The 24,995-nt window shown below is 35.7% G+C and overlaps 1 protein-coding gene across 20 annotated transcripts in view; it reads right to left on the minus strand.

The window, feature by feature from the left end:
* Positions 1 to 24,995, minus strand: part of SOX6 (SRY-box transcription factor 6) — a 669,339-nt gene that overhangs the window by 76,400 nt on the left and 567,944 nt on the right. For 13 of the 20 annotated variants that reach the window (XM_017525615.2, XM_017525630.2, XM_017525625.2 and 10 more), the window contains 3 exons: positions 12,521 to 12,670; positions 6,716 to 6,941; positions 3,531 to 3,718 (listed from right to left, as the gene is read on the minus strand). In XM_017525615.2, the coding sequence (XP_017381104.1) occupies positions 3,531 to 3,718; positions 6,716 to 6,941; positions 12,521 to 12,670 (564 nt within the window). The remainder of the gene's footprint in view (positions 1 to 3,530; positions 3,719 to 6,715; positions 6,942 to 12,520; positions 12,671 to 24,995) is intronic. The other 7 variants (XM_017525632.2, XM_017525619.2, XM_017525634.2 and 4 more) reach the window with 2 other exon arrangements.

The following is a 24,995-nucleotide window of genomic DNA, read 5'->3' on the forward strand; positions in this document are numbered from 1 at the left end:
CTTACATAATACCTATGCAGGAAAGCATTCCAACCAATGCTTTCGCTGAGTCAGCATTCAAAAATCAAGAAGATCAGAGAGTTACAGAACATACTTTACATATATCCCTTCATTAAGAAGGCCCACCCTGCCTTGGCTGTCTTCTTGCCAGATGCCCTTAGCTTAGCTCTGAGGAGACTTAGAAGCAGCCTAATTAAAATTCTGCCATGTATTGTCATGACTACAATACTCTCTATCTTAGAGATGTCAAAGCAACAAAATTTGGCAAGCAATTGGTCTATAGTTTGATCGAATTGCACTGGTATTTAGACAGGAGTGAAGATGGCTGGTGTTCTTTTTGTGGAAAGCTACAACCCAGGGCGGTAACTTAGATTTCTGCTGGCAGGACACTGACAATTCACGCACAGAAGTTATGTCGAAATGATGGAGCAGAACAGCTCCTAAGGTGCCGTTACAGTCTATTGTACCTACAACGCATATATTTAACAGATCCTAAATACTCCATGACACAGCCAACCAGAACAACTCCATTGGTGCCGTTCTGGCCGATCAAGTCAACAATGTTTCATTTTAAAGTGCCAAAATAGGGATTTACCCAATACAGTGAGACACATCATGAGTAAACATGTAGTCATATGGGCATAATCTATGATTCTATATGTACTATAAAGACATAAGCATCCCTATGCCTGTTAGTAAATGTTGGCACACATTTATGATATATACAAAGCCTGTCTTGTGTACATCTTATATTACTAAATGTAACAAGCTACAGTGGACACTGATGTGTGACCCAGATCCCCCTTCAGGACTGAAGATTTATTCCCTCCGCTGCTGGAATTGCTGTTGGTAGCTAGCTTTTAGCTGTTGGTCCTCTTCAGCACTGCCTTAGCTGAAGAGAGTCACCTCACTCAAAGTCATTTCCTCTTCCCACTCAAAGTCATGTCCTTATCCAATGACTCATTGATGATACAAGTGTATAAAAGCTCACACTCTCACCCCACCTTAGGGCAATTCAGAGTGGCCATGGGAACCTGGAAGCTTCCAATGAGGTTGCTAGAGGCCCTAGTTGAGACTGTACCAGAGCACAATTTCTTCTTCTGACCAGTCCTGGGTTTTAAAAAAAATTAATTAACTTGTTTATTTTTTAGAGATGGGGTTTCACTATGCTGTCCAGGCTTTTGTCTTCTCCCTTCCCTTAGCAATCCTAAGAGTGCTCCCTAATAAACCTGCATGCTGATCTCCATCTCATGAGCTATTTCCCAGGACACCCAAATCTATGCCACATTCCTCTGTAAAGAGTGTCCAAATAAGAGAGAGAAGAAGAATGCTTAATAAATTATAATGCTTTATGACAACAACATCACAAAAAATTATCTATAACTGTATTAGGGGCTACAAAGAACAAATCCATAAATCAAATGAATGTTTCTTATATTTAAGGAAACAGATAATTTCAACATGAATAATTCTGAAGAGAGTTAAACTGAATTTGTCACAATTCATTTTCCAGTTTAATTGCACATTATATATTAATATTAAGCCTCTTTGGCCCAGAAGAAAATATGATGCTCAGAAGAAAATGTAGTGCCCTATGTAATCCCATAAAATTAAGACAGATGTTTTGATTATAAGAAAGCCAAAGATACCATCACAAGAAACTGTTAGTGCTGTCCTTCATTTATTCTTCTGACTTCAACTAATCTATCAGCAATCACAGAAACTGATTCTAGATGCTAAACAAAGCCTGCAAGAATCACAAAATATATCTGCAAAACAGTGACATTATGCAAGAGGGAAATCATGTTAAGGAGAGCTCATGAATACAACATCCCTATTAATGAACTTTTCCAGTGTCCGAAATTCAACCTCAGGAAGGTTTCTACTGGGAAAACTACTCCCTTCAACTTGGAAACCAGGGTTTCCTGGTTCTGTAGAAACAACTTTGCAGTTTATCTTCTGGGACTCAGTTATATTCAGTGTGATATGTTTTAGGTCAAGTATAAATTTATCTCTCTCTCTCTCTCATCTATCTATCTTAACCTCATCTCTCATCCCTCTCCCATGTGTTCCAAAGCAAAAGTAAGTTTTATCCTTTTACACTTCAGACTTTTTCCTTCCAAATGAATTTAAAAAGTCAATGAGAAATACTTAAAATTAATCTGTAGAATTTGAATAGTATCTAAGTTTGAACTTCAACAGGTAATACAAATTCAACAATATAGGGTACTATGGAGATAATTTTTGTGTCCCCTCAAAATCCATATCTTGAATCCCCAATCTCCAATGTGATGATAGCCGGAGGTGGCTCTTTGGGAAGTAATTAGGTTTAGATGAGGTTATGAGGGTAGAGCCCCATAATCAGACTAGTGCCCTTCTATCAGATAATCAGAATTTTTTACCCAGTCTACTACTAATAGCCTCTCAACCAGTCTCCCTGTTTCCATTCTTAACCTCCTATAATCCAATCTTACACAGTAGGCAGAATGATCCTTTTATATGTAAATCAGATCATGTCAATGTCCTGGACAAAATCAGTCTAGGGGTTCCCATTGCACTCAGAATAAAATGAAAAGCCTTTCCGGGGTCTACCAGGTCTAATAAGCTCGGCCCAGTCTATCATTTTTACTTTATGTTCCCCTGCTGTCCTGTCTCTTACCATTCTTGTCACAGTGGCCTCCTTGGTGCAGGTCTGATCTTCTAAGGGCCTCCATATTCATCATTCCCAGTGCCTGGAATGCACGTGCTCCTGCCTTTCACTATGGCCTGGACTGTTGCTTAATTCAGATGTCAATGTCGCTTTCCCAGACAAGCCTTACCGCCCCATCTAACATACCAACCCTATAACACCCTATTGTTTTAACTTGCTTCTATTTTTTCTCATGGCATTTATTGACTTCCTGCAGCTACATTTTCTACTTAATTGTTTATTTCTTCATTGTCTGTGTTCTCCTATCAGAATGTGAGCTCTAGGAGAACAGGTACTTTTGTCGTATTTTCTCACTGCTCTATCTTCACTCCAATAAGCAGAATAAGCAATAAATAATTTACTGGATCAAAAACCAAATGAATGCATTTTGCAAACTGCATTTTTATTTTTTGCCCTGGTTGACAGGGAGCTTAGTATTACATTTAATGATGAGTCATGGTAACATATTAGTCTTCATTGTAAGCACGTATGTGTCTTCCATTTTTAATATTCTGGTACTCTATTCTTATTCTAGTAACATCATATATCTCCTTTATTTTATGATACATCTATTTCAGAACGTGACAGAAAAACACACCAATAGGCAGGTAGGTTGGGTCCCTGGGAGGCAAATTACACTGGGTGAGAAAGGGCATATTTGTTAATCAGCAATAATGCTTACAGGTGCCACAATGATAGATTTTAGTAAAGTTCAAGACAGCTCTCAAGCTGGAAACCCAAATCTATGGCTGGAGAACCCATACTTGGGAGCCTGGAAAAAACCAGGTGAGAGTGAGCCAATGAGTCTAGCAGATCCAGTGACACAGGGAAGCAGTTTTACCTTTTCATTCCTGCAGTTGTTCAACCCCATATTATTTATGGAGGACAGTTTCCCATCAACACCATGTGGCTGTTGCTGCTGTTGCTCCCGCTGGATCTGCTCTCGCATTTTCCGTGCCTCCTGGATGGCTTTCATCACTGTATCCTGATCCCCAAACAGGGCAGGGGAGTTGAGACTAGACAGGATATCTGCATATACAGGATGCATTATTAGAGGCTTGTGAGATCAGACTCCTAAAAAACACTACTACTATCCCCTCCCCTGTAGAAAACTGCATTCTCTGAACAAGAAAGGGGCACACATTTGCCATTTTTTAAAGTATACAGTAATATCCATAGAGCACAGAGCCAGGGCAACCAAGATGTGCTGGGTTCTTTTAGCCCTTGGAGAAAACACCAGCACTCCAGTCTACCTGGATTCTGTCTACCCACCTCCTTGCAGACTAAGGTTCCTAGACTCCAATCATATATATATTGGAAGAAGAGATTTGCTCTGCCTGTATGTACAATTGGTGCCCAATGTTGTCTCTTCTGTGGAGGAATTATGGGGAAGAAGGGGGTGAGGAGTGACAAGGAGGCAGAGATGTTTGTCCAGGCTACCCATTATAGTTGCTGTGCTACTACAAGAAAGTTGTTTCTGGCCTGTAGAAAAAAAATCTGTGAGGCCACATGTGTATTTTAGTGATATCTGTATCTGTGTGTTCACATGTCCACTGCAGGAGAGAGGGGGCGGAAGGAATACACCATACTCTCCATTCCTCTAATTGCTGGCTGGTTAATGAAGCATTCTTCTCATCATGCTGCCTCAGTTATTTACCAAGGGAATGACAACTCATTCCCCATCCCCAGCTCAAACACCCACTACGATCAGCTCTCTATCTTCCTGACATTGAGGGGATATGTGTGGGACTGGTTTTCATGTAACTAAAAAGCTTCAGTAAAAGTGAGAATAAATATTTACTTCTAGTATATTCCATGCAATACAGGGAAAAATTTCAAAATTAAACTGACTTTTTTTCCCACTATATCTTGCATTTTACTGTAGGTAAAATGAATACTTTGAATAAGTTTTTCCAGTTTTAGACAAAAAGAGGGCAATTGTTTGATGATAGATAGGCTTCATCTGCTGTGGTAAATGTTAGTGTGATGCACTTGCTTAAGGCCTCGTATAAGCATTTCATAGCAGGGGTGTGTGCGTGTGTGTGTGTGTGTGTGTGTGTACACCTCACATAGGCAGTACAGAAGGAATGAGAATAGAATCAAGTTCACACTGTATGTCTGGCATGTACAATGCATGTGCATATGCATTTGTCTTTGGAAAAAATTCCGAAGCTATCTATGAAATTTTTTTGAAGTCAGTCACTTTTTAGTCCCACAGCTTTTGCTCTGGAGTTTTCTGGCAAAAAGACCATTTTAATCCAATATTTTCTGGACAAAAATGCTGTTCAAACACAGGTGCTAGTACTTCAGACTATTTCTAAGAAATATGCTCTGCTGAGTAGAGTTCCATAAAAGCAGGGCTTGTGACTTAGTCATCTCTGTCTCTCATGATACTCAGGACAGCAAACAAATGAATACAGAGTGAATTCTAGGAGGGCCATTTCAAGCTCAAATCTATAATTTACCTTCTTTTTGGCTTTTTTCCCTCATCTCACAACTTCCAAAAATCCAGCCAAGGGACATTCATATTCACATGCTGGAAATGGTGTAATTCTGTCTCTTATGTGGAGACCACTAACTTTGCATGAAAATTTTCAGGTCCCAAAAAAGGCATCCTTACTCAAAATGAGAATATGCTGTTGTAGAGATCCTATAACCCAAATTTCAGTGAGAAGATTTACATCTCACTATCAGAAGATTCACTTAGACTCAGCACAATTCAGCAAATATTTTAACTGTGAGTTTACTAAAAGAACAATGAGTAACATGTGAGAGGACCTGGGTTCTAATCCTGTTTCTGCTAAGTAATAGCTACAGGAGTATGGGCAAGTCGTTCTACCCCTAAGAACCACAATGTATGTATTTGTACAATGAGGGTAATAATAATATCCTACCTAATTCATATGATTGTGAAGCATCAAATGAGATAAAATAGGCAATAATGTTTTTTAAGCTGTTAATGGCTATTCTTATACATTATTTTATCTATTGTAATAAGCATTTTAGACTTCAGGACTTGGTAATGTAAGAAAGGTAATCTAATGAAGAAATGCTTGGTCTTTAGGCTAACCCTTTAAAATCTGTGTCTGCTTGGAAATTAAGAGATTTAGTTTCCTAAGAGCATAAGTATAACAAATTAAGAGACTTAATTTGACTTAAAGAGTACAGTAACAATAATGTTAATGCTTATTTGGCACTCTTACTGACAACCGCTTTCACACTTATTGTTTCATTTCACTTTATGTATGTACATGTATTGATAATCATGCATTCAAATTCTTTAAAATTGAATGCCTCTAGATTCTAAACTGTACTAGACACTTCATATGCATTTTTCTCTTTTAATTCTCACAATAACCTATGAGCTATAGTAACCTATAGTAATACTATCACCCTTTCAGAGATTAGGCAATTGAACTTGAAATAACTTTCTTGGGGTCACATAGCTAGTAAATGAAGGCTGTCTGTCTAAGCCCACCTCATTCCAAAACCCATGTGTTTCCCTACATAATTTTCACATAGGGATACAAATATTCCTAGAGATACTTGGCAATATATGGGGGAGTATAAGAAGCCAGACATTATGACATATGTTCCTGCATATCAATAGTATTTCATATATGTTCTGGAATTGTGTCACTCATATTTGTTTTAATGCAAAAGTAATATGGGATAAGATGTAAAATTCATGTACACTTTGATAGAAAATAAAAATGTCAAATAAATTTTGGCCTTTTAAAAGGCTGCTTTGAAGCCAGGTCCTATGTCCCTGAAAAATTATTTCAGTGGCAAAGCGCTGACCAAATATAGAAATTCCTAAGTCTATGATTTACTGGATCTAACTCATTATCATCTAAAGAATCCATCCCAGCAGGATTTATATTATGATCTTTTCCAAAAGTTCTAATATAACAAGATACTAAATTGGGTTATATTTCAGTAGAGAAGATAAGAGCATTATCTTTTACTAAGGAACACTTTGGAAACAAGTATCAGTAGTAACTAAACAGGTTTGCTTTCTTTTACCTAATTCATAAGTCTCTTCCTGGTGTTGACTTTTCCATTTACCTAAAGAGGATCCTCTTCCCAGGCTTCCTCCAATGGGGCTAGGGATGCTGCTTTTGTTTGGCAGGTTGACAGGGCTGGTTTTGCTGGCTGGGAACAGGTTCTGGGTGGGAGACGTTGGGGACTTTACAGGCTCTGCTGTCTTGGGTCGGGATGAGAGATTCAGAGGCTGTGCCGCTGCTTCATCCTGCAAGAGTTTAACATAAATAATTATTTTTAAAAAAGACAAATGAAGCACATTATCACTTAGTAAGCCACAGTTATTTTACACCTCAGAGACAATGCCACATTCTCCTACAATAATAACAAAAGAAGCTAATTATCTACCTCCTTGAAGATTCATCGGAAGGAAACCTCATTAATTTCCCTGTGTTATGCTTCTATTTACATTAACTGTGTAGTTGGATCATTCTTTTTGCCAAATTAAAATCTGAATTAGCTCACATTACAGCTTAATTTCCTAATGTGTTTTCAGGGATCTAAATTAACCTAGGGCATTTACAAAGAATTATTTAAAATTTCAGCAGCTCTGTAGTGCTTTTGTGTTATTTTCTCTGAAAAGTTCTTATAGCTATAAATAGTCTCTGTAGCTAATTTTTTAATACATATTTTAAATCAAACAATTGCAAGCACTTTAAAAATGGAAACATAGAAAGCCTTTTTCTGATCTACTAGGCTCCTGCCCAGAGAGCCACATGCCACAACACAGCTTCTATGTGGCTTTCTGGGTGTGGGCACTCTTCATGGTCTATATTCTGGTCTCTATTCATGTTTAAAATTAATTTTTGCAAAGACCAAGGATAGATTATAATTATGTTTTATATACTATGCTATATGCAATTTATTTTTCATGTTTAAAGTGATGTTTCTTTATAGGCTTTTTTACATATATTTACAGAATGTCTATTTTAAGACATGTCCTTTTACACTGAGACGGTATTCAAATATCTGGCTTGTAACTGTAGTTCATCCAGGAGCTTGAAAGCTAAGCTCCTTCCTTTGTTTTGTCTCATTTGTCCTGCCATAAAATACTTGAAACAACACTTTCATCATCCTAGAAATTTTGTTGTAATATGAGCATATTCATTTAAATGTTCAGTGTTAAGATCTGTATTATTGTATTCTAAGATAAAATGGTCAGCAAATGTTAACTCCCATTTTGCTTCTGCGAAGGCAAAGAGAACTAGATTTTAATACCATTGTTTAAAAGACCCAATAGAGTTTAGGTACAGACATTTTTCCCCTTAGTAACCAAGTGACCTTGCTGGGGCTCAATTTCTTCACCTGAGAAAAGAGAGTCTGATGCTAGGTGATCTCTCAGGTCTCTTCTAGTACTAATATCGTTGATTAAGGGGGAACAAAAAGAGAGGCCAGAAAATAGTACTTGAGAAGGAGGATTAGAAAGAGAAAATAAAATTAGCATGCACAAAGAAGCAATTATATACCAAGCACTGTACTAAGCATTTTCACATACTAGCTCATTTAACTATCAATAACTGTATGAGGCTGGCCAGGATTATTCTAAATTTACAAATGAGAAAATGGAGGTCAGAATGAAAATGTAAATTCTTTATTGGACTCCACATTTCAGGCCCCTTTTCTACTGAACTACCATAGAAAATAAGTCAGTTGTTTGATAATATAGTGATGCCCCACATTTGTGTGTGTGTGTGTGTTCATAAGGAAAAGGCAATCTGTCACATATGTTGCAATATACCTTTATGTATATTTATATATAGGACAGGTTTTCAAGCAACATGGGTATACCCATTATGAATGTCAAAACTATCTTATGTACTTAATTGTATTTTACTTCCCTTTGCTCTTAATTCAAAGGATGTTTGAACTAGTTTGTTCCTTTACTCACATCTAAATAATAGGGATTTATATGCTAGTGTTTCGTTTTCTCCATGTTTCTTTTATTTGGGGCTCACTGAGCTTCTAAAAAATCTAAATTTAAAGTTTTGGTCACATTTGTAACATGTTCAGTCATTATTTCTTCAAATACAATTTTCTGTTTCTCTCTCTTCTTTCTGGGCCTCCAATTGCATACATTAGTCTATTTGATTTTGTACCACAGTACTGACCTGTCTTTTTTCTATGCCTTTTATTTTGGATAGTTTTATTGTTATGTCTTTAAGTTCACTATCTTTTCTCCTGCAATGTCTAAGCTGTTGCTAAACCCACCTAGTATATATTTTTTAATCTCAAACACTGTATTTTTCATCTCTAGACATTTGATTTAGGTTTTTCCATGTCTTGCTTTATCATGCTCATGTTTTCCTCTATCTTCTTGAACATATGGAGTTTATTACAGCTTTTTCAACTTAGAAATACTCTAATTTTTTACTTAGTTTTATAATTCAATAATCGCCACTTTAACCAATAATACCACTGGGCATGGCTAGCACCTACCAATGCCCAATTAAGTGAATCCCTTTCTACCACAGTAGAACTGTTGGTCCTCACAGCCTGTCCTGGCCTGACAACTTTGTGCTAACCAAGCCTGGGAGTAGGGGAAATAACAATAGCTCTAGACAGACTCCCACTATTCCTACATATAAGAGGCATAAATGTTTTCTCAGATTGTGTATAACTTTGGTCAATTTTAAGAATGCCTAAATGACTGTTTTTGTCAGTGTTTTACAGCTTTATAGGTGCTTTTTTAGGAAAGCAGATTTGCTTATCTCATCTGGCTCTAGTTGGAAGTCTCTTATAATAGCTGTTTTTTCTGTCTTAGTGCCATTTTGGGCTCTGTTTCTTTTGATTAATTTTTCCCATTATTCATATTTTTTTCCTGCTTTGCAAGCCTGATAATTATTGGATGGATGCTATACATTGTGAATTTTACCTTCTGGGGTGATGAAGTTTCTGTATTTCTTTAAATATTTGAAAACTTTGTTCTGAGACACAGAACAATTTGATCCTTCCTAGGCTTACTTCTAGGTGTTGTTAAGCAAGGTCAGAACAGTCACTAAGTAGGGGTAATTTGTCCCCACTACTGAGGTAATACCCTTCTGGGTACTCTACTTGATGCTCCGTAGGTCAGGAGATCTTTCCACTCTAGCTAACTATTCCTGGCCCTTTATGAACCTTGCAATTGATTTGTTTGCTATATTCTGGTGTTGCCCCTTATCTTTGGTAGTTTCTCACATGCATGTGCTGATCAGTACTCAGCTAAATACTCAGGCGGAGCCTTTTGCAGATCTTCAGCACTCTTTCTCCATGCAGCTTGCTCCTTTCTGATACCCTGTCTCACAAATTTCATCTGCATTAGCATCCCTAAATTCTAAACTCTGTCTCTCTAATCAGGGAGCCTGTAAAACTTCCTTCATAGTTGCCTGGGAACTTCCTCCTGATAGTGAGCTGCAACAATTATAGTGCTTGCCTTACTTGTTTCTCTTCTCATAGGAAGCACTGTCCTGTACTCCTATTGTAAATGTCTGAAAACCATTGTTTTATGTAATTTTGTCCTGAGTTTTAGTTGTTTAAGCCGGAAAAGTAAATCTGATTTTGTTCCTTCATCATGGTTTACCATGGAATTCCTCTAGGTGTTTATTTAGGATCTCTCCCAGTCTACAACTAGAAATTTTAATCACAACCACTAAAATCACCACACTATCTTCTTTATTACTGTAATAAGCAGCAGCAGCATCACGACCACTAACATTGACAGAATACGCACTATAGACTAGAGGATATATTTAAGACCTATAATAATATTAACTCCCTTTTTTTTCAGAGGCAAAAACTAAAGTAGAAAGACATTAAGTATCTTGGGCAAGCTGATATAATGAGTAAAAGTGGTAGAACCAGTATCTTTAACAGAAACATTCTGACATCTGATGTTGACAGTTACAGTAGACAAATATTCTAGGGGAAAAAGGTACATCAGATCATCTATATTTATTTTTGTTACTTTCAGCAAATGTTGCCTATGTTCTGTCTGAATTTAAAATAAGTAGTCATGTTATATAAAGAAGTAAAGCAATGACTATAAAGAGAAACATGGGAGATTTTGGTAACCATAGTTCCTTCAATTAGCAAATGATAAGATTATTTTCAGAACATCTTCAGTAATAGGAATTATATTTTAAATTTAAAATACTTGATTTATGTTTTGTTCTATATATTTTTACCCATATATAAAGTAAAATACCTAGTAAGTAAAAAGAAATATTTCCTTTTTTATTAACATAGAATATGGTCAAGTCAAATTACCCAGAGAGCTCCCTAAGCATTTGCATGTGGTCAAATGAGTAATAAAATTCAGTAGGCCCACAAAGATGAAATGGTAAAAGCAGATATAAATTTGAATTTAACCAAGGAACATTTTACTCATCCAGTAAAGACTTGGTTTGGTGCAGTTCCAGTTGGTAAACTTACTTATAAAATGACTTCTTTATGTTAAAATATTTAATACTCAATAGCTCAAGTCACTGATGTTTGATGCTTCAACAATTACGAATAAGCAAAGTGCCTTGGTTTGAGTTGGAGTGTTCTAACTTATTCACAAACACAAACTCTGGGAACATCAAATACTCTGTTTCCATACATGATTCTGTCTTATTAAATGTAAACCTCCTATTGTCATATCTCAATATTTCAAACAACAGACCATAAATGTTCACATGTTTCTTTAAAGAATCTAAAGAATAGGTGGCATTAAATTAATTCCTTTGGATAGAATGCAGGCAGAACTCTCTCTCTTAATGATTTTCACTTTTCTTGATCTTTGGTATTTGGGATCCACTTTTTTTAAAAAGACTTTCTGGAGTCTCAATATTACTATATGCAAATTTTAGAAAACAAAACAATTTCAGTGACTGTATAGCATCTGATGCTTAGTTTTGATGGTCTCAGCCGCTTCCCTTGTGAAGATTTAATAATTGCAAAATTTCTTCAAATGCAGTGCTTTTATCACATTACAATAAAGCATTTGTAATTAGCATACTCCTCCAAGTAGATAAGTCAATTATACAAAACAATTGTCCCTTTGTTTGAATTTGATAATTCAATATAGAAAGTAACTGCAATCATAAAACCAACAAGCACCACCTATGGGTACCAGCTGCAGCACAAAATTGCAGCGGCTCATCAATTTCCCTCTGTCGCCAAGTACCTCCTGGCTGCACAGTTTCAAGACACTGAAAATTAGTGAGAAAAGACATTTATTAATGTCCCAGACATAATTTGTGAAAGTCTGTTTATCCTAACACAACTATATGGCATCAAAAGCATTATTAGGCAATGACAACTCATTCCTTAAAGGCCACTATAACTAGTTTTGAAGGAGAGATCTTCATCAACAAACCATACAGAGTCCAGCATCAACTTCCATTTTGTACTTCTTTTTAAACCTAAGGTTTCAAGATCCCAGTTGTCTGGTCCTATAAGTTAACTCCCTCCTTGTTTAAGAAACATGGAGAGAAGTGCCACAAGTACATGACAAAGAATGGCAGTAAAATCATGGCCATTCACGCCAATGAACATTAAAAAATAAAAGCCAGAATCCAAAAGGGGAAAACTCTTGAGAAGTGAGTTTGCAGATAGAGGTGAAGATCTCACAATATGGCACTATTGTTATCAAAAGGGAAACACCTGTTTCTCAATGCTCAATCATGAAATTTACCATAAAGAGGGACATTTTGGGGTTGCTTTATGTTGCTATGTTTCCTGCTGTTTATGCGCAACATAGCCTGCTTCGCTACCTTTCTTGTGAAACTATTTTTCTGAGCTGTTTCCACAATCCTGCAAGGCGAGTACCTTAACTTGAGTTACAGGGCTGGACCCTCTCTTTTCATTTTTTATCCCAGTAGGTGAGACCGTCCCTGCTGTGTTTGGTGGCTGTGGAGTTGATGGCATCTTTGCTCCAGGTGACACCTGCATGCTGGCCAGCTGAGCGGCATAGAGCTGCTGCAAAACAGGGAAGACAAACATTGATCTCTTTAAATGCAGCTGAAATTGAGTTTCAAAAAAAAGACTTACCATATTGTTAGATTTCTCATACAGTCTTGTAATTTCTTTCTCACTATTTTTAAAAAAGGAAACTAAGAGAAGGAAAATAATATAACAGAAAGAAAGAAAACTGGTAAGGGAGCCACAGTTCTATTCCTGGTCCTTCTAGCAACAACTTTATGACCCTGGACAAAGGATTTGATTTCTTTAGAATTCAGGGTCTGTTGTTTACTTTTTTTAATTGTACAAAAAGGAATTTGAGTAAGTAGTCTCTAAGATGCTTTTTAATGCTTAAAATCTTTAAAAAGTTATTTAAATGTCTGGGATGTCCACTCATGTAATATTAATATTCATGAATTACAAAACTAACCTGAACATTTTTAAGGATTCTTAGAAGAACTGCATCATTATTATTCGGCACTACTATGCCTCTCTGGGTATTCTGATCCTTCTGAATGATGAGTGCTGTCCCGAAAGCCACTAAGGTCCAATGGCAGTCATTGTTTATACGGGGTCTTACTACTAGGCAGCATATAACATAATCCTCAAGAGAATATGGCCAGATTGGTAGCAGTTTTTTTTTTGTTTGTTTGTTTGTTTTTTAAGTCAAGCTTCTCTGAACCCAAACCAGCTAACAAAGTACTTCCTTCATGCTTCTAAACAGATCACCACACTTCTCCTCTCAGGTTCTGCCTTTGCCTGGAACTCCGCATTTATCTTCATCATATTATCACTGCTGTTTCAAGGTCTTTTCTCAAGTATTTTCCATAGTTCTCTTTGGCAAACCAATGATCTTATCTATTCAGCTTAAAATGGTTCCTCTTCTCTGAGACATGATAAACAGACAACTTGATGTTATGAATCTTTAAATTATCAATCTGAAAATATGTTGATTTCACTAAATTAAGGCCAAAAATGGAAAGACAGGTGGGCTAACCTCTTTTCATATAATTTTCATTTTTATCAAAGTCATTCTTATATATAGCTTTACAAGTTAAATAGTACTTTAAGGTTTAAAAAAACAAAAACACCAAAACAATAACAACGAAAAGAGCCTGACCAAAATGTACAGTGCACAGCCTCCACAGGCAGGCACGATGACCTTCATTTCCTTACCCTGGTCCTCCTTATCTCACCTCCTGTTCTGTGGAGTCCATTCCCTTCAATTCATTTAATGGTTTAACTGGTATTTTTTGCCTTATTTGTAAGTGCTTATAAATGTTATATTCTTATCTACATATAAAGGAAAATGAAAGGTTCACTTTCCTACACTGAACCCCACATGTGCTCCAATGCTTCCCTCTCCAATCTCTTAATGTTAATATCACAAATTTTAAAATTAGCGTTTACTGTTTTATTTTATGAAGATACTAGCTCTGTAGTAAACTGTACTTAATTTTCTCTTTCTTAACTTTTTATTTTGTTAGGTTTAATATTTACCTCATATTTTGTTTTCAAAATTTTTGTGTAACTATCACTAATTCTCAAACTCACTGAAATCAGTAAACTCTACCCATTGTAATTGAATATATCAGGTAATCTGTGAATCCTGTTTTCCCTTGGAGACACCCTTCCTGGAATTCTCAATCTTCTTGCTCCAATCTGAACTAATTTATTCCTCAGGCCTACCTACTGCAGATCTATGGCACTTGGAATTCCTTTTGCCTCTCCTGTACTGATGTCCTTGTTTCCTGGGTATGAAGTTTTCTTCCCTTTTAGTTATATGTAGGTAAGAATATAACATTTAGAAGCACTTACAAATAAGGCAAAAAATACCAGTTAAACCATCAAATGAATTGAAGGGAATGGACTCCACAGAACAGGAGGTGAGATAAGGAGGACCAGGGTAAGGAAATGAAGGTCATCGTGCCTGCCTGTGGAGGCTGTGCACTGTACATTTTGGTCAGGCTCTCATTTTGGTAGAGCATATCCTCCAAGCACTTCCTGAGAAAGGTGAATGTGAGATTAATTATTTAGGAATTAACATTTCTGGAAAATGTTATTATATTCTTCTCACTTGACTGTAGATTGACTGTATAGAATTCTAAGTTGAAAATAATTCTGCCTCGGAATTCCAAAGATATTGATCTGCTGTATTCTTATTCTTCTTACTAAGGAAGCCTGACATTATTTTGATTCCTGATCCTTTATATGCAATCTATTTTCTCCTCTGAAAGCATCAGGTTCTTCACTTTCCACAGAATGTTTTGAAATTTCACTATTATATCCTTCTGTTGACTTTTATATTCATTGTTCTGAACACCCAGTCAGGCTTTTCAATCCGAACTTATGTCTTTCAATTCTAGGAAACTTTTTTTGATGTTTTTCATTGATAATTTTCTCCTCTCTGTATTCATATTTGATAAATGTTAGATTTCCTTATCAACTCTCTTTTTTTCTTATTTTTCCTTCTGTTTGTTACTCTGACCTTTTGTTACACTCTATGACAGATTTTTTTTTGCAACTTCATCTTCCAAAACTTCTCTAAATGTTTTAAAGCTTCTGCCATTATATTTTAAAGGTACTCTTATTCTCTGATTGCTTCTTTTTATAGCATCCTGTTCTCTATTCTGTTTGACAATATTAATGTTTTCTACATTGTTGCCACTCTTTTCTTCCAATGTCTTTGAATTTTTCTATTAGGGGTTTTTCTAAAGTGTCTGGTGTTCATTGACTGTTTATTCATATATAAGAGCAATGTACTCAAAAGCTGACTGGAAGGTCTAAGTATGGGGTAGACTTACTGATTGATGGGCTTCAGCATATGGTAATGACACAGAAAGTCTGCTTTTTTATTGGGGAATCCCAAATGTCAATATCTACAGGTCATTTATCTTAGACTAGACCATTTTTTAGAGCAGTGTCTTCAAATTCTTGCCTTGATTTGTGTATACACTTGTATGCCATCATTACATGAGCCAAGCAAGAGAAGGATCTCACAGTCTGGTCTATCCTGCAAACTCCCTGGTTTTCACCATGGCACCATCACTCATTATCAGCTATGCCTGATGTCCCAAGATATAAGTTCAAATTATCAAGAGAATAAATCTCTGGCTTCTTCTGCCAGGTTATGTGCTCATGGGGCTGGGAGGGAGAAGGCAGGGATGGTAGTTACCAGGTTGCATGAGGTTAGGGAGGGATCATCTTATATCTATTTTCAACCAGTCATCCTGTCGACAGTTCCACCTCTTACAGCTGTTCCTTTAATGATACATGATGCCTTCAATTCCTACGCATTTTAAAGGCTCAGCTCACAATTGGGCTTGATTCTTTTTGGCTTTACACTCCTAAAGCTTGGGTATCAGCTTTCTCTTTTCTGCTAAGACGGTTATAACTGATCTATCCATTTCTCATATTCCAAATTTTTTTGCCTTCTCTTTTCATTTCTACTTGAAGGTTTACACCCATAATTCTTAACCATCAGTTTATTAGGATTTGGGTGAAACTAACAATAAATGAATATGTTAATCTGCTGTGGTTAACCAGAAGTCAGACACTCCAGTCTTAACACTATCTAGTGCCTGAAAACTTTGTTCAAATATTTTCTTTTCTTCTTATAATCAAAATTAAGCCATTACCTTGATGGTCACATTTCTCTCATAATAAATAGAAAGCTTCCTAGACTATCAACAAGAGAGAAAATAGCTCAAACTTTGCCATATTAGTAGGGGAGAAAAAACAGGTGGTTTGTATGTAATTTCCAGCATTACTGTCATTCAGATGGACAAATAAAAAAAATTACAGTAATCAAAAACAGACCTTTCAGCACATGTAATTAAATGAAAGCTTAATAAAGAATAATTTGCAAGAGCCAGATGTGCTTATGTCATGATTGTTGCTTTCTTTGGAACAATTTTTCTAATATAACAAGCCTCTAAAGAAATTAAAGTTTTATAATTCTGTATGCAATGACTCAGTGGCAGGGAAAATTCACAAGCAGAGTCAGTCAAATTGCCAGCACTTAGGCAAAGTGATGGGGGCATCTTTTGGTTTCTGTTTTACTCTGCTGTATCATTTTCCTTTGAAATTCAGCCAGATGTCTTCAAAATGGAGATAGGTCAAGCTTCTGAAAATGTCTACTTGGATTAAGGCAGTGAAGAAAAGTTCTGTATTGAATGGAGTCAAGATGGTTAAGAGACAAAAACATGTTGGCTAGATAGTACTGTAGCTGGTATCATAACCAATATGCCCTACTATGAGTATTAAAGAGTCATGAAATCTTAGAGATGCTGAGTCGTTAGGTATAATTTATGCCATCATTTTTACCTCAGTAATTCAAAAGATCAAATGAATTTTACTCTATTTTGAGTCCTTTAGGAAATTTGAACTAGTGAAAAATGCAAAAAAGAAAAACCACCAAATTTCTGGAAACAAGTCTATGTTTTTTAAAAAAAGTTGATTATGAATCCTTTAGATTGAATGAATAACACAGTTACTTTTCAGGAAAAGACTAGTGTTAATTGCTTCTTCTAAAGCTCTGATAATAATTTATTTTATAACCCTTTTAAGTGAGTTGTACCTAAGAAAGGCAAGACCACATAAACTCTGAAATTCCTTAAAACAGGTTCTTGTGAGTTGTGATTACTGATATATTAGAGAGAGGAAGAGGTACTGCCACATTCCATAACCCTTTTCAAAGCTGGGTAACTGGACAGTAGGATATCAGGTAAGATTTAGTAGAATAAGTCTTGAAATAAAAATCAGAAAATGGAGTCCAATGAAAAGATAGAAGGTATTCACAAAAATTAAAATATCCATATTCCATCTAACAAAACGCGATTTTAGTTTAAATAGCATTCTCTTCAGATTGAAGATTTTAAATTTGTCTTGAGTAATATGAATTGTCACTCATTGAATAGGTATAAACTTACAAAATAATTTCACAGCTCACCCTCTAAACTACCATTGGTTGAATTTGTTCCATGTGCAAGGCTCTGTGTTAGGGGCTGAGGTGGCTTCAAAATACATAGCTCTAAAGGAGACATAAAATATAAATCCTTAGCACTTGATTTGCACTTTTATTGTGGTCCTTATCACTATTTTAAGCTTTATGTGTAGTTGTGCAAATGTATCTTATCCTGCTTGATACACTATAAGCTCCTTGAAGGTATGATCTACCTAATTATTTTTGAATGCTTAGCACCATGAATGGTGCCTTGCAAATAATAGATACCCAATCAATAGTTTCTGAATTACATACTACATAAAACCATTGCATATTAGGAAGGAAAGACAGTGTCTATAAATGAGGCAATACAAGTTGTATATCCTTATATTTACTATATATGCAATGAACAATTTTATGATGTTAAGGTTAAAAATAAAAGGCAAAAAATTCAGTCCCAGTTTAATCACACTGTTTCATATGAAATTAATCCTTTGAAGTAGTTTGCTAAAATTTTCACTAGATAGCTGCTTAGTAACTATTAGCCTCACTAACCAGTAGCAGCATTTCTAGACACCAAATACAATTTAGCTGAAAACCAAAGAAAGAAGGCAATTCCAGTTACAATAGCTACAAAAGAAAAATATTTAGGAATATATTTAACCAAGGAGGTGAACAATTTGCACATGGAAAACTATAGAACACTGAGGAAAGAAATTGTAGATGACACAAACAAATGGAAAAACAATTATATCTGATGGTCATGACTCAGAATACTTGGTGTCTTTAAAATGATCATACTGCCCCAAACAATCTACAAATTCACTTTAATCTCTGTAAAAATACCAATGTCATTTTTAGCAAAATTAGAAAAAACAATCCAAAAATTCATATGCAACCAAAAAAGAGCCCCAAGAGCCAAGGCAATCCTAAGCAAAAAGAACAAAGCTGAAAGCATCACATTACCTGACTTCAAATTATACTACAAGGCTTATAGTATGTACGGTACTTGAGTAAAAATAGACGTGAATAAAGAGCAGACATGAAATGGAACAGAATAGAGAACTCAGAAATAAAGCCAAATGCTTACAGTCAACTGGTCTTTGACAAAGTTGATGAGAACATGTATTGGCAAAATGACACTCTTTTCAATAAATGGTGCTGGGAAAATTAAATTGCCATATTCAGAGGAATGAGATTGAATGCCTATCTCTCCCCATATACAAAATTCAACTTAGGATGGATGAAAGATGTGAGTGTAAGACTGAAACTATAAAAATACCAGAAAAAGACCTAGGGGAAACTCTTCTGGGCATTGGTTTAGGCAAAGAATTAATAACTGAGTCCCCAAACTCACAAGAAACAAATACAAAAATAGATAAATGAGACTACGTTAAACTAAAAGGCTTCTGCACAGCAAAATAATCAACCAACAGAGTGAACAGACAATCTGCAGAAGGGGAGAATATTTTTGCAAACTGCCTTAAACTTTTCTAATACAAATTATACTGTTTGAGCCATAACTAATGATCAGTACCATTTTTTTCTTCTCAGTCTAGTTACTTACAAAGTTTCTTTAAATGCTACTGCATCCTTCTTTGAAAGAATAAAAAAAAAAACTAGTTATTCTAATAAAATAGCTTTAGTTAGAAAATTTCTTTGCAGACTAATGGTTTAAGAAGGGAAAATGTTAAACTCTGATTAACTATTAAATAAGGGTCTACAAAAAATGTCATTCCACATATAACTCTCAGATCATAGTTCACAGTCATAATGATGATAATAATGAATTCATTTGTAAACATAGTTGAGGTTTAAAAATCAACAATATAGTAAAGCTTATGACAGGCTTAGCTCAAAGTCTCATAAACATTTAAACTTCGGTGAAGACTGTTTTAGTCTAAATATAAATTTTTTTCTGCTTCAATTTTGAAAAATGCTCACTGATTGTTCAGGATATTGAATTGTTTCTTTATCCAAGATACATAAAAGACTTGCAGCTTATATGTGTAAAAATAAGCCTAGCTCAATATGTTTTCAAAATTATAGAATTAGTTATATTTTATAGAAGTACTTTAAGAAATTATTTTTTGTTATGGATTAAAATGTTCCACCTTTATTACTGGCAGTTTTAATAAAGTAGATAGCATTAACATTTTGGTAAGCTGAACAATGACATATTTGACTCATATAACTGAAAGGGGATTAACAAATCATTTAGTCTAGTCTGCCTTCCTTATTTTGCCAATGAGCTAAGATCTAGCAAGTAGCTTGCCAAAGATCATGTAATTAGTATTGGAGGGCCGGGCACGGTGGCTCAAGCCTATAATCCCAGCACTTTGGGAGGCCAAGGGCGGTGGATCACGAGGTCAAGAGATCGAGGCCATCCTGGTCAACAGGTGAAACCCCGCCTCCACTAAAAATACAAGAAAAAAAAAAAAATAACTGGGCATGGTGGCACGTGCCTATAATCCCAGCTACTCAGGAGGCTGAGGCAGGAGAATTGCCTGAACCCAGGAGGCAGAGGTTGCAGTGAGCCGAGATCGCGCCATTGCACTCCAGCCTGGGTAACAAGAGTGAAACTCCGTCTCAAAAAAAAAAGTAAAAATTAGTATTGGAGCTAGAAGAACTCTCTAGCTATCACTTCAACATTACCAGAATATGTATCACTTAAAAGTAGAAATGGATATAAAATTAGCCAACTTCTGTACCTTTCAAGTACATTTCAAGTATTGATAAATTTGACCAACCTTTTAAATAAATTGGATTAAGAAAGCTCTGTGAAGATCTCACCAATCCACAAATACCCGATACTTCTAACAGTATTTGCACTCCTTTGTGTACTGTGGCTAACTCTGAACACAAATCTGTCTCCTATTTGGATATTAGTGACACTTTAATAACCAAGCCTGTTTAGAGTCAACCCAAAGCAGCAGGTCCTACCAATCAGACTCAGCCTCGTGGTGAAACTCTTTAGTGCCTGCCAGTACACATAATGGTCTATAGAAGTACCTAAGAAATGTATTGTGTCAAAGAGTGATGTTATACCATGATTGTATTTGAAAAGAGAAGCATGCTTTGTCCAAATACAGCCAAATTGATGTCACATTATAATGAGTGGTGTCACAATGCAACTTTATTTATCATAATGTGAAATATATATTTATATACCTGCTTTCTATGATACAGTCATTTAGGATCTCTAAAAGAGAGTAGCACACAGACAAGGTATAAAGCCTTTTCTCATTATAAACATATGATTTTCATGTAGCCACATAACCAGTTATATAGCCTTCCAATAATCACCCCTACTCATTTATGTGTTAATTTAACAAATATACATTGAGAACTAAACTCGGTGAGGCACTGTACTGGATATTTGATATTTATTATTCTATTTAATCTTCACAATAATTATATAAGATAGAAATTATTACCCATTTTAGTCAATCTTATTTTTAAGCCTGTATTCTTTCTGCTTTTAAAATTAAATTATTTTAAATAAGCTACACAGTGAACCACAATTAAGCCAATTTCTTGTTTCTAGCCACCAGACAACGATCACTGTCCAAGGAGAAGAAAGATTCTGATGTGACTGCTATTCTAAGCTCTCAAATAGAAAACTGTATTTTCAAATGTCTTATTGTTACTCTCTAAAATGGCACTTCAAAATCTTCAAATGGACAAAAAAGAGGTAACAGCACCACCAGTCATCTTCAAGGAATAAGTGTCTCAATTTGATCTAGACAATGCCCTTCTCCAAATCTTTGAACCATAGTAGAAAACCCCTAAAAAATTAAACCTACTTTAATTTTTTAAAGACTGATAAGGTAAAAAGAAGAACTATGCAGAGTATAGGTAGACATAGGACAGCTTGACAAAATGGGAATTGAAGGGGCTTTAAATTGGCACCAGTATACTTCAATATACAAAAACCAACAGTAAAATAGGAGGCACAACTTTACACACCAAATTCTTTTTGGAATAGATTCTCCTGTGCTTTGTCATTTCAATTTAGAAAGGACTTAAGTAACCTGCCAGAATCTACCTCAGAAAGAAAGAAATAAAAGTCATCTCTCAGAATACTACCAAACTCATTCTACAAGGCCAGTATTAATCTGATACCAAAACCAGACAAAGATATATATATATATATATATATATATATATATATATATATATATAACAAAACTATAGGTCAATATCTCTGACGAATATTGATGCAAAAATCCTCAACAAAATACTAGCAAAAGAAGTTTAACAATACATTAAAAAGATCATTCACCATGACCAAGTGGGATTTATCCCTTGTATGCAAGGATAGTGCAACATATACAAAGCAATCAATGTGATACATCGTATCAACAGAATGAAGGACAAAAATCATATGATCATTTCAACTGATGCTGAAAAAGCATTGATAAAATTCAACATCCCCCCATGATTAAAAAACCCTAAAAAAAACTGGAGATGGCAGAAATATACCTCAATATAATAAAGCCATAATGTCAGACACACAGCTAATATTATACTGCATGAAGCTTGTAGTCCCTTCTTTCTGGCCAATTTCTCCCATTTGGAATGGGTGAATTTACCCAATGCCTGTACCCTCATTGTATCAAGGAATTGACTAACTCACTTCTGATTTTACAGGGTCATAGGCAAAGGAAACTTGCCTTGTCTCAGGTGAGACTTTGAAAAAACTAAAGGCCTTTTCTCTAAAATCTGGAACATGACAAAGATGTCCACTTTCAACACTGTTTCTCAACATAGTACTGGAAGTCCCACCTAGAACAATCAGACAAGGGGAAAAAACAAAGGACATCTGAATGAAAAGGATGAAGTCAAGTTATCCTTGTTTGCAGATGATATGTTCTTACATTTGGAAAAACCTGAAGACTCCACAAAAAAACCGTATTAGAACTGATAAACAAACCCAGTAAAGTTGCAGGATACAAAATCATCATGTAAAAATCAGTAGCATTTCTATATGCCACCAGTGAACAATCTGAAAAAGAAATTAAAAAATAATGCCACTTGCAATAGCCAAAAATAAAATTAAATGCCTAAAAATTAAAAAAGTAAAATATCTCTATAAGAAAAAATATAAAACACTGATGAAAGAAAGTGACGAGGATATCAAAAAATGGGAAGATATTCTGTGTTCATGAATTGGAAGCATCAATATTGTTAAAATGTATGTACTACCCAAAGCAATCTACAGATTCAAGCAATTCATATCAAAATACTAACGACATTCTTCATAGAAATAGAAAAAAAATCCTAAAACTTATATGAAATCACAAAAGACCCAGATTAGCAAAAGCTATCCTATGCAAAAGGAACAAAGCTGGAGGAATCACATTACGTGACTTCAAATTACACTGTAGAGCTATAGTAAGCAAAATAGCATAGTACTGGCATAAAAACAGACACATAGACCAATGGAACAGAATAAAGAATCCAGAAACAAATTCACATACCTACAGTGAACTCATTTTTTAACAAAGCTGCCAAGAACACACACAGGGGAAATCTGTCTTCAATAAATGGGGATGGAAAGACTGGATATTCATATGGAAAAAATGAAACTAGACCCCATCACTAGCCTTATACAAAAATCAAAATGGATTGAAACTTGAGTAAGACCTTGAACTATGAAACTACTCCAAGTAAACATTGAGGAAACTCTCCAGAACATTTGTCTGGGCAAAGATTTCTTGAGCAATATCCCACAAGAATAGGCAACCAAAGCAAAAAAGAACAAATAGAATCAAAGTGCAGAACTTAAAAAGCTTCTGCACAGCAGAGGAAACAATCAACAAAGTGAAGAGACAATAGCCATAATGGGAGAAAATATTTGCAAACTACCCATCTGACAAGGGATTTATAACTAGAATATATAAGGAGCTCAAACAACTCTTTGGAAAAAAATCTATTAATCCAATTAAAATATGGGTAAAAGATTTGAATAGACATTTCTCAAAAAAAGACATACAAATGGCAATCAGGCATATAAAAAAGTGTTCAACATCACTAGTCAGAGAAATGCAAATCAAAACTACAATGACATTATCATCTCACCCCAGTTAAAATGTCTTATATCCAAAAGGCAGTAAATAACAAATGCTGGCAAAGACATGAGAATCCTTGTACACTGTTGGCAAGAATGTAAATTTTACAACCACCATGGAGCACAATTTGGAGGTTCCTGAAAAAACTAAAACTAGAGTTACCATATGATCTAGCAATCCCACTGCTAGTATATACCTAAAAGAAAGAAAATCAGCATATCAAAGAGATATCCGCATCCCCATGTTTATTGCCGCACTGTTTGCAATAGCTGAAGTCTGGAAGCAATCTAAGTGTCCATAAAAGATAAATGAATAAAGAAAATGTGGTACTTATACACAATGGAGTACTATTCAGACATAAAAACATGAGATTGTCATTTGTAACAACATGGATGGAATTGGAGGTCATTATGCTAAGGGAAATAAGCCAGGCACAGAAAGACAAACATCATGTGTTCTCACTTATTTCTGGATCTAAAAATGAAAACACTTGAACTCATGAAGATAGAGGGTAGATGAATGATTACTGGAGGCTGGGAAGGAAAATGGAGAGCCAGGGGAGGTAGGGATGGTTAATAGCTACAAATAAATAGAAAGCATGAATAAGACCTAATTTGATATCTCAGCAGGGTGACTATAGTCATGTCCAAGAACATGGGAGCCGACATCTTGCATCAGCATGACGCAGATGTGAGACATGGAGTCAAAGATCATTTTGGACCTTTATGATCTGACTGCCCTGCTGGTTTTCAGACTTGCATGGGGCTTGTATCCCCTTCCTTTTGGCCAATTTCTCCCATTTGGAATGGGTAAATTTACCCAATGCCTGTACCCCCATTGTATCAAGGAATTAACTAGCTTGCTTCTGATTTTACAGGCTCATAGCCAGAAGAAACTTGTTTTATCTCAGGTGAGACTTTGGACTTGGACTTTGGGTTAATGCTGGAATGAGTTTAGACTTTGGGAGACTGCTGAAAAGGCATGATTATGTTTTGAAATGTGAGGACATGAGATTTGGGAGGGAATGGGGGAAAATGATATGGTTTGGCTGTGTTCCCACCTAAATCTCATCTTGAATTGTAGTTCCCATAATCCCTATGTGTTGTAGGAGGGACCTGATGAGAAGTAATTGAAAGATGGCAGGAGGATGATTCCCCGTGCTGTTCTCATGAGAGTGAATAAGTCTCAGATCTGATGGTTTTATAGAGAACATTTCCCCTGCACACACTTTCTTGCCTGCCACCATGTAAGACATGCCTTTGCTTTTTCTTCACCTTCTGCCATGATTGTGAGGCCTCCCAACCATGTGGAACTCTGAGTCCAT

Source organism: Cebus imitator, unplaced genomic scaffold (assembly GCF_001604975.1).
Source record: "Cebus imitator isolate Cc_AM_T3 unplaced genomic scaffold, Cebus_imitator-1.0 Scaffold39, whole genome shotgun sequence".
In the NCBI taxonomy this organism is placed as follows: domain Eukaryota; kingdom Metazoa; phylum Chordata; class Mammalia; order Primates; family Cebidae; genus Cebus; species Cebus imitator.